Below are 19,001 nucleotides of genomic sequence, written 5' to 3' on the forward strand. Positions count from 1 at the left end.
TGACATCTAGTAGATTAACTAATTGAAAGTTCGTAATAAAGTAGATAAATGATTTGTGCACGATGAAAAGAAGAAAAGAACGCGGTTGAGTAGCATGAGCAAGGGCCATCACTACACATTATAGGCGCCGTTTTCATAAAATTCAGCGATACGTTTCCATTCTTGGGGACGTTTATTTGGGACAGTCCGTAGAACTAGAATCTACAGCGTTTAAACGTGGCAGCAATGAACTGGCTCATCAAACAGCTGTGACGGCGACCAGCCTATTCTTATCGCATTTTTGCCGCCAGTGTTGACTTGTAATGGCTCTGCTGTCAACGGCCTCGGCACCAACCCTCAGATTCTACGTCCGGGCCCTGCCAACAGGTGGTGAGTGGGAACTTTCAGTGCGTTTGCTCTTAACGCATGTGCGAGAATAAAATATCTATAAGACCATAGGTAGAGCTTACAGGAAGGGAGGCCATAGTTTCAGCAGGTGTGGGCGCTAGTGGAATGGCTGTGTTCCAAAGCTCGGCGCCTGCACAGTGCGTTAACAGGCTCGCGCCGCCGCACATGCGCAGCTTGGTGTATTCCATGCATTCGGTACAGCAGCTATCATAACTGCTATTATGGCTGAATTGTTGAATGGTGCCAGCTTTTCCGTCCAGAACTTCTCCTAACGCAGGAGGCACCGTTTTACACTGGAGCTGTCTATGGTCTACGATTAGGATCGCAGGATTTCTGGCGTATAGCGTTAACAGAAAAATATCATAGTCTGTGCCTCATACCCCCAAATGAAATGGCTCATCAATTACTCAGGTGAAACGACCGGTACATACATTATATGGAATCATGCATACAACACTCAGAATAGTATACGTTTCATTAAAGAAAATGCTCAAAACTAGCAAATGAACCACATAATTGATAAGGCGCTCCTGCGCCCACATGCAATGCGAAGCACGTAGCGCTTCTCGCATACGTTTGTCGGTAAATATTGCTGCGTGTGGAAAGACACAGACAGAAGACGCTATTTAGAGGCTATTTACACTGGAGCCAGGCAGCCAGGCCGACACTCGCTCGCGCCAAGCGCACCGACCAACTTCGTCGTTGTTCTCGCGGCGGCTCGTTTCTTGAGCATCGCTTGATCATATCGTAATACTACCCCCCGGCGGCAAAAACGCCGTCACGGTGCTGTTAAATATCCAAGGCGCGTGGAGAGTTGTAGGGCTTGAGCCGGGCGACGTGGACAATGTCACTGGTTGTCACAGTGGAGGACGTAGTGGGCCTGGCTAGAACGATTTCATAGGTGACATCGGTGAGTTTGCGGAGCACGCGATATGGACCTGTGTAACAAGAAAAGAGTTTTTCACATAGGCCAACTTTACGCGAAGGTGACCAAAGCAACACGAGGCTGCCGGGCACAAAATGGACATCACGGTGACGGAGGTCGTAGCGTTGCTTCTGCTTGTCTTGTGATACTTGTAGACGAGCGCGTGCAAGTTGGCGAGCGTGGTCAGCATGGGCGATTGCATCACGGGCATAAGCGCTAGTTGAAGCATTGGCGGACGGAAGCACAGTGTCCAGTGGTAGCGTTGGTTCGCGGCCATACAAGAGGTAAAACGGGGAAAAGCGAGCAGTTTCGAGACGGGAAGAGTTGTATGCAAAGGTAATGTAAGGTAGAGCCAGGTCCCAGTCACGGTGGTCGTCGGAAACGTATTTGGATAGCATGTCTGTAAGGGTGCGGTTCAAGCGCTCAGTGAGGCCGTTCGTTTGGGGATGGTAGGAGGTGGTAAATTTATGCCGTATTGAGCAGGCACGCATGATGTCGTCGATGACTTTGGCCAAAAACGTACGGCCATGGTCTGTTAGCAATTGACGCGGAGCACCATGCATCAAGATAATATCATGTAGGAGGAAGTCCGCAACATCAGTTGCGCAACTGGTCAGAAGAGCACGGGTTACGGCGTAGCGGGTCGCGTAGTCCACCGCGACTGCAACCTACTTGTTCCCCGATGTAGATTCCGGAAATGGGCCGAGAAGGCCTAAGCCGACACGATGAAAGGGCTCGGCAGGGATGTCGAGCGGCTGCAGGTAACCAGCGGGGAGCTGGGAAGGCTTCTTGCGTCGTTGGCAAACTTCACAAGCCGCGACGTAACGTCGTACGGAACGGGCAAGGCCCGGCCAGAAAAAACGGCGACGTACACGGTCATAGGTTCGAGATACGCCGAGATGTCCGGCCGTTGGTGCGTCGTGGAGCTCTTCTATAACGGTGGAGCGGAGGTGTTTAGGTACTACAAGCAGGAACTCAGAGCTGTCCGGATGAAGGTTACGACGGTACAGAGTACCTTCACGGAGTACGAAGAGGCGTAGAGTAGCATCGGCCGGGGAGTGCTCAAAACGGTCGATGAGTGCTCTGATGTAGGCGTCACGGCGTTTCTCGTCGGCGAAATGAAGCAGCTGTGATACAGAGAATACGCAAGAAGCACTGCCAATATTAGAGGAGTCAGAGTCGTCAACAGGGTAACGCGACAAGCTGTCAGCGTCTTGGTGCAGGCGGCCAGACTTGTACACCACGGAATATGAAAATTCTTGTAGCCTCAAAGCCCATCGACCAAGCCGGCCTGTAGGATCTTTTAGCGAAGAGAGCCAGCAGAGAGCATGATGGTCAGTGACTACGGAAAAAGTGCGACCGTAAAGGTAAGGACGGAACTTCGCAACCGCCCAGACAACAGCAAGGCATTCTCGTTCCGTAATGGAATAGTTGCGCTCTGATGGTGATAGGAGGCGGCTTGCATAAGCAATAACGCGATCCTTGCCACGCTGACGCTGGGCTAAGACGGCACTTACGCCATGACCGCTGGCGAATTCTGTAGAAGCATCAGGGTCGAAGTGGGCGAGAATGGGTGGTGAGGTTAGATGAGTGACGAGACGAGAGAAGGCGGCGGCGTCTCCAGTGCCCGACGAGAATTGTACGCCTTTCTTCAAAAGGTTAGTTATGGGTCTAGCGATTGTCGCAAAATCTGGAACAAAACGACGAAAGTACGAGCATAGCCCTACAAAACTTCGAACGTCTGCGGCTGTCTACGGAACCGGAAACTCTGACAGCGCGAGTTTTGTCGGGATCAGGCTGTACTCCGGAAGCGGCAACGAGATGGCCCAGAAGAGTAACTTGCAGGTGGCCAAAACGACATTTGGACGAGTTAAGTTGCAGCTTCGCCTTTCGAAATACATCAAGTATAGTTGTGAGACGTTCAAGGTGAGCGTGGAATGTTGGCAAGAAGACGATGACGTCGTCGAGGTAGCAGAGGCATGTGGACCATTTGAAACCATGGATCAAGGAGTCCATCATGCGCTTGAAGGTGGCAGGGGCGTTGCAGAATCCAAACAGCATTACCTTAAATTGGTACAGGCCATCAGGTGCGATGAACGCGGTTTTTTCTCTGTCCGTATCGTCAACAGCAATCTGACAGTATCCCGAACGAAGATCAATAGACGAGAAATAGCTGGAACCGTGCAGGCAGTCAAGGGCGTCGTCTATAAGTGGGAGCGGGGAGACGTCCTTCTTAGTAATGTTGTTCAGATGATGGTAGTCTACAGAGAAGCGCCATGTGCCGTACTTCTTCTTAACCAACACCACAGGTGACGCCCAGGCACTCGAAGAAGGCTCAATGATGTTTTTATCGAGCATTTTGTTGACTTCGTTTTGAATTACTCAGCGTTCCGACGCAGAAACTCGATACGGTCGTCGGTGAAAAGGCGTAGCATCGCCAGTAAGAATCCGATGCTTGACCGCGAACGTCTGGCCTAAAGGGCGATCGTCGATGTCGAAAATATCTCGGTAGGACGATAATATTTGGCAAAGCTCTTCAACCTGCGCCGAGGACAGGTCCGTCGCAACCATTTTCTTTATATTGGGATCGGCACCCGAGGCTGGCGCGAGGGGCTTGCTAAGCTCGCGAGAACCATCGGTCGAAAACGCTGCCACGTATTGGTCGCCGAGACAATCAACGGTTGCAAGGCAGATACCTTGCGGTAGAACTTGCTTTGCCAATCCAAAGTTACAGACAGGCATGCGAGTGCGGTTCCCAGTAATATGAAGTATACTGTGAGGCACTGTAACGTCATACCTTATTGGAATGTCGGGCAGAGGAGTGACGAGGTACTCGCCAACAGGAACTGGGGGGAAAGAACAGTTCAATGTAGGCTGTGGACTTTGGCTGCAGGCGAAGAAAGCCGGTGGGACGTAAGCGGCAGTGGGGTGCGTCAGAAGGTTCTGCGAGCACCGGCAACTCAAGGCGAAGGGTACTGGAAGAGCAGTCAATAAGAGCAGAATGTGCGGAGAGAAAATCGAGGCCGAGAATGAGGTCGTGGCGGCAATGAGCAATTACGGTGAAGAGGAGAGGAGTGTGGCGGCCGGCGATGCTGACGCGTGCCGTACACATGCTGATGATAGGCACAGTACCGCCATCCGCAAAGCGGACGACGCGTGCCGACGCTGGGGTGAGGAGCTTGTTCAGTCGTCGTCGGAAGGCAGCACTCATAATTGAAAGATGTGCTCCTGCATTGATGAGTGCCGTGACAGGATAGCCGTCAACGTCAACGTCAAGGAGGTTTCGGCTCGTGGGTAACGTGAGCAGAGGATTTGAGGGCAGGGTCGACAACGCAGCTTCACCTCCAGAAGCTGCAGTGCCTAGTTTTCCTGCTGGATTCGGGAGGCGATAGGCGGCGAAGAGAAGCGACGGGGTTGGGCGAACGAGACTGATGGCGTCGAGGTGAGAGCGAGCGGCTGTACCGAAGGTTCGGAGCAGGAGCATCAGCGGCAGTGGATTCATGGCGGGTGGTATGGGGAATCAGCGCTGGATAGGCGGCGCGTCGAAAAGAGTGGGCTGCACGCCACCCTGGCGACGAAACGCGGCATATCCCAGCCGCTCGACCAGACGACACACACGTGCGCGGCCGTATTATAGTTCGTATGTTTCCGTTTTCGCGCCACTTCAAGTGGACAGTTTTCGTAAAGAAGCTACCACCATCAAGTGAAGAAATTACAAAAGAAGCTTTTTAAGCTTTATATATTTTTCACAGTGTGTCGCGGCGAGCACGTGTGTTTTTTTAATGGGGTCGCCTTGTGCCGTTGCCATGCGTGCGTGGCAGCCTGCCTCACAAATCTAGCAGCTATGGCTCCGGTCGTGCTGCGCTGTGGTTTCGGAAGTATTAGTTGGCCTGAGGACATTCGATATTTCCCTGGCTAGACATAAAAAATTCTGATGTCACTTCGCCACAGCAGCCAATGGAGAAGAAAGCTTTATCGCATCAGCTGACTCGCGCAAGCAAGGGTTTGAGTATCCGCTGCTGGATCCGTAGCAACGCTGGCTACATTTAGCACTAATTACATAAATTTACCGGATGCATCTCAGCGCCGAGTCCTCATCCGCATGCGCATTTTAAAAAACACATAGGCGGCTTAGACGCGCGTGCGCCGGCAGTATGCGCACACAACTCGTATTACAAGGCAGCTTCCCTCCCACATAATTCTTGGCAACGAATGGATAATATTTACTTTTCGTATCGTTCGCTTCGTGCGGTGGCATTGGAAGGGGCTTGGCGGTGATATCGCGAAGGAAGAATGGTTGGTACATATGCCGGATGGTGCATGCTATTGCTCCTTTTGTTTTCGACGAAATGCCGACTGCACATTGTGCTGTTTGGTACTGGCTGCCACGGCTGACCGTCTTCACTATCGAATAAACCAAGCACAGACGCGAAATTCTATTTAGAAACCAGCCCGACATCGCTTGACAGGGCCACAAGACAGGAACTTACTCCGCTCGCCTGACTGCTTGGATCCAACGCCGCCTCCGTTCTTGTTAGTAGGGTTTAGACGGAAAGACGCAGATAGATACATCCTCCCTCATCCCGACGTAGTTGCGGCACTTGTATACGCAACAGTATCATCGGCGTCCTTTTGTTTTCCTTCGACTTTCAGCGCACGCAACGCCACTACCAGTAGCAATTTTCGTCCGCGGGAGCGGCTGAGTTGTGAACGTTCTGACCGCCAGGGCGGCGCTGTAGGTTTCGTGAAAACTCCAGCGCTGGTTCCCCATAGGGAACGGAAGGTCCAAAAGTGCGGGAATAAGCGGCGGTGTATGTTCGAGGAGGTGGTGGTCATCGGTTGCGGCCGTGACGAGCAACGTGGCCGATGCGACAGCAGTGGAGGCAGATGGGCCGGTCATCAGCGGTACACCAATCGGACGGGTAGCGGCGAGATGTGGCGGAAAAGGACTGCCGAGAACGAGGAGGGCCGCTAGAGAACTGGGGAACGCTGGGTTGAGACGTGGAACTCACGGAGTTCAGACCCATGTTCTCAAATTCCTGTCGGACGACGGCCTGGATCATCGCAACGGTGGTTGCTGGCGGATCGGGAGGCGTCGTGGCGAAAGCTGGCGAACAGGTGGCCTCGAGTTCGCGGCGAACAATACGGGTGACGTTGTCACAGGTGACAGTCCGATGTGGTCGACCCTCACATGATGTAGCAGCAGTGTTGGGTAGCCGCGTGATGTAGTGTGCGATTGGGCGGCTCTTAGCTTGTTCAAGGCGACGGCATTCTTTGATGATGGCGTCGATAGTCGAGATATTGCCGAAAACAAGCAAATTGAAAGCGTCGTCGACGATGCCTTTTAGAACATGTGACACTTTATCGGCTTCGGACATAGCATCCTCAGCTTTGCGGCATAGAGCCAAGACGTCGAGGATGGAGGAAACGTACGGCTCCGTAGAAGACTGAACACGAGACGCAAGAGCCTTTCTCGCGGCAGCCTTGCGCCCAATGGGGTTGCCGAACAGTTCCCGTAGCTTCTCTTTGAAATTGTCCCAACTGGTTATCTCGTCGTCATGCGTTTGGTGCCACACGCGTGGGGTGCCGCCGAGATAAAAGATGACATTGGCAAGCATAATCGTTGGGTTCCACCTGTTATTAGCACTGGCATGTTCATAAAGCTTGATCCATTCGTCAACATCCTGTCCTTCCAGACCAGAGAACACGCCAGGGTCGCGATGCTGGGCAACCGTGACGATTGGAGCAGTGGGACAAGCCGAAGCCGTTGCAGAGGTGGGCGCGTCACCGGGAGGCATGGTGACAAGCTAGGTGTGCCGACCACTTCTGAGTTCCGTGGTGAGGACGGGGATCGCTGACCTCCACCAGAATGTTGCGTGTGGAAAGACACCGACAGAAGACGCTATTTACAGGCTATTTACCCTGTAGCCAGGCAGCCAGGCCGACACTCGTTCGCGCCAAGCCCACCGACCAACTTCGTCGTCGTTCTCGCGGCGGCTCGTTTCTGGAGCATCGCTTGATCAAATCGTAATAATATTACTGTTGCGTAACCTTCCGCGGCGACTTCCGCTTGACTGGAGCATACAAAATAGGGGATGACGTAACTACACTTTCTTGCGTAAAACGCCCGCCTAGCAACTAATCTGTGTTGTGACAGTCCTATGGGGAAGGTCACGTATTGTGAGGACTCCTGGAGAGCAACGTGCATACGAGGCGCGGCGAATATCACTTCTCTCTGATCCACTCTATGTAGGTGCACGAAGTAGAGGCGCAAGCCAAGTCGCAGCGCGTCGAAATGTCTTAGGCTAATAATTAGGTAAAGTACATGCGAACGTCGGCACGTTAATAATTTCAACCTACGTCGTAATAGGTAATCGTTGTAGCTGTAATTTACAGTCTAGCTGTCGAACAACCATCACCAGCTGGACTGCAGAGAATGCTTTTTTTTTATTGCGATAGCAATCATATGGACACTCCAGCTGCATTTCTGCCGTCGCTGTGCGTGTGAAGGTGAGCCGGCGAACGCAGTTCGATCGCGCGTGCGCGAGCGAGGAACGCGGCCAGGTTGCGTGTCCTCTCCTGTGGCGCGCTACGCGGGGGACTGAGGCGAAAAGGAGGGCCTTTTAACGCGACAGCGTTAACCGCAGAAACGCCGGTGTCGTCGTCGGCGTCAGCGGCGTTGGCCGTGAGCGATAAATCCGAGAAGGCACTTCATAAATAAAAGACATCTTGCACGACGGGCTGGTGGGAATCGAACCAGGGTCTCCGGAGTGTGAGACGGAGACGCTACCACTCAGCCACGAGTTCGTTCCTTCTAAACGGGACAAAATCGCCTCTAGTGAATGCGGTGTTGCCTTAGAAACGTGCCGTAGGACATATACTGTTATATCATATACAAGTTATACTGCGGTGAATATCGGTAATTATGACCATGTAACTTACACGAGTCGCAGTTTCAGGAGTAGCGAAGTACGTTTCCGCTAAATTTCTTCTGAGCTCTGCGCATACGCAGAGCCATCTTGCGGCAAACACAGAAGACCCCCTGCTCGCAATGTACGGCGCTGCCCCGACACGTGGCGCGCCACTCGCCCCATGACCGCGTCCGTCTTCATAGCGCGTCGGGGCCCGGCTATCTCTGCCGATCGCGACGTTTGGCTGGCGCAGCGCGTTTGAGTAGGTGGTGCGAACGGGGTGCGATAACGCTTTCGCGTTCCACTCTTGAAGGCGAAGCTTAAGCGTCCTCCAATTTTTTCTCTGGCGGCTGCTACGGTGCCTCGATTTCCTCCTCGTCCGCCGCTCAGTATACAGCGAAGGCGACCGAGGCGCCTCGTTCGCTTCGCGAATTGCGGACGCCCTAGTAGACGCCTTGGGCGGACGCTGTATGGTCACATTAGCGGCGTTCGTGTGTCTTGAAAGCGGTCTGCGACGTGGCCAAAGTGCGCGCCCGCGTGGGCCTCATCTTCAAAGCAATCTGCTATGTTTGCAGAGTGCGCGTAATGGCGGTAGCTTCACATGCGCTGTGCTTTCTACGCTTCGCACGCGTAGAACAGTCGACCGTAGTAGATGCACGGATGTTAATTGGCTGGTGGCTGTTGCCGCGAGTCCCAAACTCCTGCGTCTTTACAGACCGTTTCCGCTGTCATCGAGCGATGTGTGTTCATGTTTACCTGTGCGCGTGTGACACCTTGCTCGTTAATTTAGTGAAAACACGTTGACTGACTAGTTGGTTTGAATCCATGATAGGCTCTGTAAGCGCGACAGAACAAGGCCGTAGAAAGAATCAGACACAGAAGGATAGCGCTGTTTCCGTGTGTCTGTTTCTTTCTACGTCTTCGTTGAGTAGCGCTTGCGGATTCTATTATTGTTAAGTTAATTAGTAAGTGAAGGTTTCGAAGTATATACGGCCGATAAAACTACTGTCCTTACTTGGTACAGCTGTCTACTAATTTGCTATGGCAATCGGTGCTTCGCCTTTCTGGGGCAAATGAGAATTTCTTTCTTTTCCTTTTCATTTTGTTCTATATGTTGCAAAACAACAGAAAGAGCAACAGCTGGTCCCCTTCGGAGCGGTGTCACCAGCTCGATCTAATTATCCTGCTGAGCAGGTTGGTAAACCCTAAACTGAGCAAAACAAGGGAAAAGAAACGGAATAGCAACATCGTATATCATGTAGATATATATACTATAGAATTGTTATTCGAGTAACGCACGCACTCATACAATCTGTTTTCACTGATGTGTATATATGGCTGCTTTAATATGTTTTCTTCAAGTGCTACTGATTCAGCGGACTTCCATGCTCGTTCTAAGTCACCTGAAAAATGTACATGCTGTCAACGTGGCACTTACGCAGAACAGAAGCGACGACCGGTCAAAATGTCGGGGCCTGCGGAGGACAAGCGGCAGTCCGCGGAGATGATGTTCGACGCCGAGGAAGTGTCAGCCTACTACGAATCTTTCATGCACCACAACCGCGAGGCCATGAAGGTGTTTCTGGAGCGATACAAGGATTCTTTCTTTGCGGTCGAGAACGGTGTCCAGTGTGCGGATCGCCAGTGGTTGGACGTCGGCTGTGGTCCAGGAAAGTTCACTAAGAACTATTTGCTCCCGCACGCACCTTCGTCCTTGCGAAGACTAGTGGCGGCCGATTTCTCACAGGTAAAGAAGAGTGCAGCTGTTGCTTGCAAGTTAATTGTCGCTGCAAGGTATTAAGCTGGGCTAGGTGGTGATACTTTGTGTGACCACGTTGTATCTTTCTTATTTCTATTTTTTTTATTTGCCGAATAGACCTTGTATTCGAAAAGAATTTGACACACTTTGATGTGCACCTTGTCTCCGAAGAATTATCGTCTTCTCTCTTGCTTGCGTTCAGTTTCTTGAAACTCTACGCTCGCTTCTTTATTGCCAAGAGTGCAAAGTCACGCTGACAACACGCATGACGTTCGTGAGCTCGAAGTGGCGGGCGCGCAGCCTCAAAGAAAGGAACGCAAGATATATGAGGATTATTCTTTGGGGACAAGATACGTCCCAAATGATGTAAAATACTGTGAGAAAAAAAAAGAAAAAAAAAAACTTGAAGGACGCTTATGCTTCGCCTTTAAAAATGAAGGGCGATAGCATCCAAAGATTCCTGACTGTTTATCAAGCTTTCCGACACATATGTAACCGTAATGTTGACCGGCAAACTCTGGCGGCCAACGCTGTGCTCGAAGGCGAGCTTCTTGTTAGAAACGCGGCCTCTTGAGTGGGCCGAACCCCGAGGGTATGCACAGCCGCGCCATGAAAATTACGTAGTCTTAATTTTTGTGTTATTGTTTCGCACGTTTAATACTTAAGTCTGAGAAGACATGCGCTCTCGGTGTTTTGTTTCATGGCATTTGTTTGCGGGCTGTCATGCTCAAAATTCTGAGGAATAACTGTGTGTATACAAATGTTTTTTTTTTTCTTCACCTGATGTACACGTCTTTGTTAACTTAGTTGTGTGAATGTTGTGAATGTGTAAGACTTGGGCGATATTTCTTCTGGTATATTTCTTGCTCCTTCATTACGCTCTTTTTTTTGCTGTGAAAGATATATTTGTTAAAAATGATTAGAGATACATTATTTATCATATATATCGGCCTGTTTGCTAACTGTAATAGGAGTAGAGGCCTTTTGTCAGGTTACGTAGCCTTTATCCTGTGCTCCCGTTCCTGTAAGCAGGCAGGACATCATCATCATCATAATAATCATCATCACCATCATCATCATCATCATCATCATCAGCCTGGTTATGCCCACTGCAGGGCAAAAGCCTCTCCCATACTTCTCCAACTATCCCGGTCATGTACTAATTGTGGCCATGTTGTCCCTGCAAACTTCTTAATCTCATCCGCCCACCTAACTTTCTGCCGCCCTCTGCTACGCTTTCCTTCCCTTGGAATCCATTCCAAGGGAAGGCAGGACAAATAAATTCAAACTCTAGCTTCAACAAATTCCTCTACGGACATTGAATAGCACACCTTTCGTTTCAATTCTACACGTTCACCGCTTACACATCCTCGGTAGTTGCTTGCCTACCTGCATTACGCCCTCTCCCCTTTAGAAGAACCCTACCTGCATAGACATTTGCACTGAGGCTTCCACGGGCGCCACCATATTTGGACTGTCGTCCAAACATACTCGACTGTCGTTGCTCAGCCTCAGCCGGCTCAGCGCTGCTGTTGCTATCAACAAAGAGATCTAAATACGTTGGTTGCTATGTACATCTGTGTTGCTCCGTATCTTCGGACTTCACAGTGTCGTCTTGCCACTTTCGTGCTATTCTCACCAGTGTCGAGAGGCATCGGCTACGCATCGAGACGGAAACTTTCCTGCTGGCAGCGGCCGTACGACTGCACGCGACTGCGCGATGGCGCCGGGAAGCGTTAGCTCAGCGCTGCAGCTGCTTTCACCTACGATTCTCCATGTCTTATGTCTCCTCAGCGTCGTTTTGGTCCTTTAGTGCAAGTATCACCAGTGTTGAGAGGTGTCGCTTTACGCATGAAGGCGAATACTTTCCTGTTTTGAGCGCCCGTGGCTGCATATCAGTCCGTGCGATTGAGGATTGGCGTCGACGTCAGACACTGTCGGCTTGCCGCTTTGAGCCAACAAGGCCAATACTTGACCTTGTTGGCTCATATGCGCATATTTATAGCCCATCTAAACATTAGGGGCTGACGAGGGAGACACACACAGCGCGTCTTACCTTCCTTGCGTATCCGAGCATCGGCTCTGGATTCTCAGATGTCTGCTTCCAGTCGATAAAATGAATCGAGCAGACACGCGATGACTCCGTTGGGACGAATCCCTTACGATTTACAGCGCTACTCCAGCGGTGCTTCAGTACCGCATCGGCAGGAAGCCGATGCAACAGGTACATGTTGCAGCCGCAGTCCTCTTGTAGAACATTGTGCGTGCTGCGCTGCACTTTTCTTGCTGCATTGCGCTTCTTCTGCTTGTTCGAACAACCGTACACAGCGCAGGGCTGCCCCGACGTTCGCATAGCCTCTGCGGATAAGCTTGAAATCGCGAAAACGTCGTACACTCAATGCGGGAACTGCGCGCGTGACAGTCCAGAAAGAGCGGGCAACTATGAGACGCTAGCTACTCTCGCTACCGCGGGCCTGATATCCGTTTCCGACTTTCTGGTTTGAGCCTTCCGGTGCAAAGGTCTATAGACTTTGCTGAGGAAAGCGTATGTCGCCTTGGAAAAGACAAGTCCACCTGTCGAAACGTTTGCTCCTGCTTGTACCTTGTTCTCGTTCTGCTCATTTGTCAAGAATGTAAGACAAGGTGTGAGCAACCTTAGTGATAGAATGGTGTGGCATTATAACCCTCATATACCGCATGTCCTTCAGCAACGCATAATTGAGCCAACGAGCACAGGAAAAGATGGAAAAATCAACGCAGAGATGAAAGATGCGAGCCGCGAATGGCGAAGACCAATGCGAGCGGCCACTTCAGTGACGTGGGCGCGGGAAACCCGCCAGAACACTCAATGCGTACTCGTATGTGGCCTCAGCCGGACCGCTCGTTTGTTAGTATCTGCTTCCGCCAGCTCTCGCTCGTCCTTGTTTGTTGTCTCGTTCGCGCTTGTTTCGATTGTCGTGGTTGGCGACTGTTCTGTAATCTGATTGTATGCGCAACGCTTATTGTGTAGTACTTTATGGAAGCCAAACGGCACCAGCAATTATACTGGAACAATGCTGGAACCTTCCACAATTCATGTATAAAAGCTGGCCACGCTTGACCTGCAAATCAGATTTTCGACGATCGCCGACTTTGCTACATGTCTCTCTCAAATCCTTTGACTCAATATATCGCGAAACGAAAACACGTATTGAGCTGAGCTGAAATTACGCATTAGAGAGTATTGTTATCGTCGGTTAAGTTTTTTCGCTCACGGGCAACTCCGCCGACGCCAGATTTTCAGCGACACGAGGCCCTTAAAGCTATTGTGTTAACAATGCCGCCGCAGAATGAACGTTATCAGTACAATAGGCAGTCCGAGAAGTTTGTCCTTCCGAATGCTGGCGCTATATTTGCATTGCAAGATGCCTGAAAATTGTGTAAGGCTATTTCCATCTGTGGAACTTCTTATAAGCAGTAAGTGCAGTGTAGTGATCTTTTTATGCAGTGTACTCATTTTGATCCGTGCGGACGTTGCAACGTAAGAATCGCGTGACAAAATATCCTTCTTGAGTAAGAACTACTACGCCTTAGTTTCTGACCAGCGTTACTGGCTGTTACTCGAGCAGCTTTCTTTCCACGTGCGCCTAATGCTTATCACTCATGATCCACGTGGACCGATATACTGCAGCCTCGTACATTGGCGATTCGGATCCTCAATGTGTTTATAATAAGGTCACAGCATGATTATATTGTAACAAAATAATTTATCGACTGATTAAAACATAATTGGACTTTTCAAGATATCGAAGAATACTTGAAATAATCGATCAAGGCTGATCAACTGAATGGTCGACCTTTTGAGTGAAGGAAACCTGAACAATCAATCACTTGATTCATTCATTGATCGATAAAAATCCGCAGTAGTATTCAAGAGCACACAATTTGTATGGTATATATTCATCAATAATTAATGATTTCCATTAATTTATCACTTCTTTATTTCATTTATTAAACACATATAATTTCCCCTATGTTGTCCTCGGTGTCAGTGTTTGTTGGCTTCAGATGCTATGACTAATAAAAATCAGGCCCCTCCGTTAACCCCTTTTCTACTCGTTTATCACTAATTAGGTCATTCAAGAAGTTCATCGACATATATTTAAACACAGCTCATGTTCTTTGCCAACTCTTGCCTTCTCGCAGGCCATGCTGGATCACGCCGCAAGAAACCATGCACATCCGAAGATAGCGTACCGCCTTCTCGACATCGCAAACGACAAAGCCGTGTCGGCGTTTGCCGCGCGCGAAGGTCTTTTCGAGCGCGTATGCTGCTTCCTAACGCTGCATTGGATCAGCGACAAAGCGGCCGCTCTCAGGAACCTGGAGTATCTCACAGCCCCCGGGGGAGAGTGCTTGGTGGTGTTCAACCCGCGTGTTGCACCACAACAGGTGTTACGTGCCATGATTGCGTCCGGCAAGTGGAAAAGGCACGAACACGTGAGTGACGGGCCTATAGGCTGGTGTGGTAGAGATTACATGCTAAAGCGATGCCTGAATAGACGGGCGGGACAAACCTTTGTGGTCGTGCTGGTGGTGACGGCATTGTCGCAGCATGCTTGGTGACCTTGGCATGCAGCTGTCCCGCATTAGCATCTTTCACGTTGTTAGTGTACAGTCCTGCTTCACCAAACGTTCATCATTTCTTTCTCTGAGGGACCCAAACAATCGACAAGTTATTTTTCCGAATACTCCGTGCCCTGGATGGTGTGAAAATACGTGTGTGGGATACAATTATTTTGTAGGCCACGAAGTAACGCCTTTCTATCCTTCTTGAACTGTTGTACAAACGGAAGTAAATGGGGAAAACGCTACACTAAACACCCGAAGTACAACTTTACTTCCATGTTAAGGATGAAGAGGAAGAAACCTTGTATCATTTCGATAACAACTAAAGCGCGTTAGCATCTTTTGTGTGGACTTCATCCTATATTCTTAGACTGATGCTCACTCGAAACTTTTCGTCGACTCCATCAAGTGGTGCACTGCGGTGGTTACCGAATCGACGAGGCATCGTGCTTCTCGTCCTTCGGGAATTTTTATAACGACGAACCGCTGCAAAAGTATACCTACACTCTAGGGAAATCAAGGATACCATGAGAACACCTAACTTCAATATTTTTCACAAAGGAACTAAACGAAATGAAGTGTGGCTCTGTAATCCACACTACTGGGTTGAAGGGACAACACGTTTTAGAATACGGTATACCTCCTTTTTAAGAATATTCCGTATTGGCCTAAGAAGGAGAGGCCACCGCAAGCATTAAAATGCCCATGAAGAAGCCGTCTTAAACAAATTGTCTGATGCATTGGGTTTATGGAAGCTAAAAAATGCCATAGGACGATGTGTTACAGAGTTTTGGTGTAAGAACTTGTGTTCATGATTCATCCGCAGTCGTCTCTTTGGCAACCTATCATCGCCGATACAGTTACACGATGGACGAACAAATCTACTGACTCCACTACTCCGTGCAAGTTTAAAGACATAGGACAATATGTTACAAAGTTTCGGTGTAAGAACTTGTACTCATGACTCATCCCCAGTCGTCTTTTTGGTGACCTATCATCGCCAATACAGTTACACGATGGACGAACAAATCTACAGACCCTACATCTTCGTGCACGTTTAGAGACACCGTTCCACGTATAAATCATAAAACGAAATATATTTTGTTGTATGTTGAAATATATTTTGTTGTATGTTGTAGCCTATATTAGCGGGTCACAGCTACGTTATAAACCAATATTTATGTGGTTTATATTGAGCTTCGCACAGACAATCAGAAGGAAATGGAGGTTAATTTACAGTGGTTCCACAAACACGCTGCACACGCTGTCGGCTATATTTTGAATCGGCCAAACGCTCCAATAGACGCAACCAGTTCTAACCGCTTTCTTCTGCTGACAGGACCGGATGCCCGCTACGTTATATAGACTTATTCAGCGTTATAACCAAAACTCTTCTGCATTCTTCAGCGAGCAGGCTTCGCAACAGTGCCATAACCAAGAAGAATCGCTGCGTACACGATATCAGACTTAAGGAACGCTCCTTGAAATTGTTCAGTATACAATCCTTATACAGTATACATATAAGCATCATGCCATATATCAAACATTAATAAAAATTAACCAGTAGTGTGACTGTAAATTTTATATCAAATTTTGCTTTCAATGACAGGTTCTCAAATATGCTCTCCCGGAGTCCTGGGAGTTTTACGACGTTGACACCATGGTGTCAAAGCTCGAAGGACTAGTCGCATCAACAAGCCTGGTGGCCCTGTCGTGTGAAGTTGTGCCTCTGCAGGTCGGGAGCCCCGAAATCGACCTAGAAGTGCGTACGTATCACAGGGCTGCGTCGAAATATTTTAGACCATGATATCATTAGATAAGGCAGAACAAATACAGGGTGCACTTTTCGGCAAACCAACACAAACAGTTCCAGCAGGCACTGTGTTGTCTGTCTGTCCCCAAACTGATTGTTTCCTTTGTTGTGTGTTTTTCACTATATAACGACAGTTTGTTATTTTAGACATGTCTCTTGTTGCCTTATTTTTTTTAGGAACAAAACCGACCAGCCCTTTTCTTTCTTCATTACAGTGGCTTCTGTGGCTGTAAAAGAGATGCTTTTAGAATGATTGTTCTCGTAACAAAAAATGAGTATATTGCTTAGTTGTAATCACACCTTTTAAATAGCTCCTGCAATCTGAGAGAAACAGCATTACCCCTCGTTTATGCACCTAAGGAAATAAAATGAAAAACTTCATCTCTTTGCAGGCGCTCTGTGTGCCGCTATACCGATTTATCCGCACATGAAAAAGGAAGGCCAGGTTGAAGTGGAAGAGTTTGTCAGAAACTTGGCTCTCCAAGACGGCTGCGTGAACTTCTCGGTTACGGGCATAACGCATCAACTTAGGTGCGTCATTCACGCCCGCAAACCAGTATTATCGAGTTAAGAAGAGCCAGTTAGGCCTGGCACAAGACTTCTGTGCGGCGTCTGCAACATCCACCGCGGTTAACAAGACCAAGAGTTGAAATAAACTTAAAAGTCTAGAAGCTCAGGCCAATTGGTGTAGCATTGTCATTGCTTTTGGGTAGTTACCCTGAATATATGATACGAGCTCAATAGGATGTTTGTCACCTACTGACCATAGGTTGTTATTGCAACAACAACAACGACAACAACAACAACAATTACAATGCTCCTTAACGCCAAAGTTAGGCGCATCTCTAGTGTTTTCACTTCGCAATATTTATTCACTTTCAAAAACAATCTGTCTAGTGCGGCCAGTTACGAACGGAGCGAAGTGTTGCGCGACTGCCACGCTAATGGGAGATGGCGGAATGCAGCACGTGTGTGACGTGTCGGTGCGATTCACGGCTAGGTCAGCTGATATAGCTGGGGTCAGCTGGGATGGCTAGGTCAGCTGATATACCCCCCAGGATAACGGGGATTGCGTCAAGAACGCCAATTTCTCCCCTGGTGATTGGTAGGCGAAACTGAGTGAAAGAAAAATGAAGCCTGCTTCCATGGCAAAGGTTTTCTTGATACGCGAGGGAGAAACATCATCCCGCTTGTCGTCTACTATGCGCTCGACGAGCACACGACTTTCTCTGCAGACACCAACAGAAACCAGCACCGCTTGCATTAAATTTTAGATTGTTTTCCCTTTTTCATATTTTGTTTTCAACACCCTTCGGCTTCTAATTACCTTTCCTTACTGACAACATATGTGCAACCCATCAGTGGGGAAACTAACCCTTTCTGCTGAAGATGCGCGAGCCAGCGGGCCACGCCAGGCGGCTGCTTTGTTTCGGCAAAACATAAGTACGCAGAAAAATGCGGTTTATTCACTGTTTTTACTAGCAACCTATCGCATAGCAAGGCATTCAATACATAATAAAATAATGTAGAGCTGAGTATCTCATTAGTCAGTACAAATCGGCGCATTCTGCACTACGATCATACATACGTAAGAGCTTCCTACAATTTCTCATAGTCCGAAAATTGATACAGAGGCCATGTTTGTTTGCTGTGCACTACCAAACCTTACCAAAAGCAATTGTATCGGAACTGTAAATTGTGGATAGTAAAAAGAATATGAAGCGCAGCATATTAACATTTTTCGCATACCAGTAGCAAAAACTTCATTTTTTATTCCATATAACGGGTACACTTGCTAGTCCAAACAACAAGCTATATCTAATCAAGTTTTTTCATAGTTCTCCTTGTACTAATGCGCTGATAAATACACCGCAAATTATATTGCAGATGTCTAGTCCTTCTTCATATGTGGGCTGTTTCGCAATACAACATGTAACACCACTAGCGTTTCATTCTAGTCTGTGACATTGCGAAAAAGGTATCAATGCGAAATTTCTCGCGAGCATATCGCAGATGTTTCTTAAAATTTGTAATGCACTTAGTTTGTTCTATCATCATCTGGGAAATAACTGGCACAGTTTCAACACAACAACTAGCGCTAAGTTTTTTTTTTTTTTTGGGGGGGGGGGAGGGGGGGGGTTAAGAAACAGTAAATGCCAGAGACGCATGCGTCAGCCGGCGGTTAATCGTCAGTAGAGATGCGGCTAAGAAAGAGTGATGCACAAATGTATTATTGAACGCGTAGCTTCAGGACATGGAGAAAGATTTCCTAAAACCAACACCAGTCGGCTTTGTTCAATGCATCAGGGCAACCTTATCAGAATAATTTTCCTTCGTATGATTTTCAAGACTTTCCTCTAATGCGCTGAATGTACATCATGCACGTTCTTTAACAGGTCGTATAGGCTCAGTTTCGTGCGACTTGTTTGAAGCATAGGATAGGTATTAACGCTATGTTACGAGTTTCTTCATTGTCTGGAGGTCGTCCGTCATGAGAATTTCGGTGTCGACAGAATAAGGAGGCGAAAACATTTCAACTTTTCTAAAGCACTCGTTTCTGGCACAGCATGCTTTCTTAGCTTATTAAGATTATTCTTG

The 19,001-nt window shown here is 48.6% G+C and overlaps 1 protein-coding gene across 2 annotated transcripts; it reads left to right on the forward strand.

The window, feature by feature from the left end:
* The first annotated feature begins 9,227 nt into the window (after positions 1-9,227).
* On the forward strand, positions 9,228-17,079 carry LOC129384832 (juvenile hormone acid O-methyltransferase-like). Of its 2 annotated transcripts, none has more exons than XM_055070406.1 (4): positions 9,228-9,970; positions 14,168-14,461; positions 16,200-16,352; positions 16,796-16,885. In XM_055070406.1, exons 1-4 carry the CDS (start codon positions 9,548-9,550, stop codon positions 16,832-16,834), a joined length of 909 nt encoding a protein of 302 aa, XP_054926381.1. In that variant the 5' UTR covers positions 9,228-9,547; the 3' UTR covers positions 16,835-16,885. The 2 variants fall into 2 exon arrangements, with proteins under 2 accessions (XP_054926381.1, XP_054926380.1); XM_055070405.2 differs by having other exon boundaries at positions 9,232-9,970; positions 16,200-16,356; positions 16,796-17,079.
* The last annotated feature ends 1,922 nt before the right edge of the window (positions 17,080-19,001 follow it).

This window comes from Dermacentor andersoni, chromosome 5, assembly GCF_023375885.2.
Source record: "Dermacentor andersoni chromosome 5, qqDerAnde1_hic_scaffold, whole genome shotgun sequence".
Lineage (NCBI taxonomy): Eukaryota > Metazoa > Arthropoda > Arachnida > Ixodida > Ixodidae > Dermacentor > Dermacentor andersoni.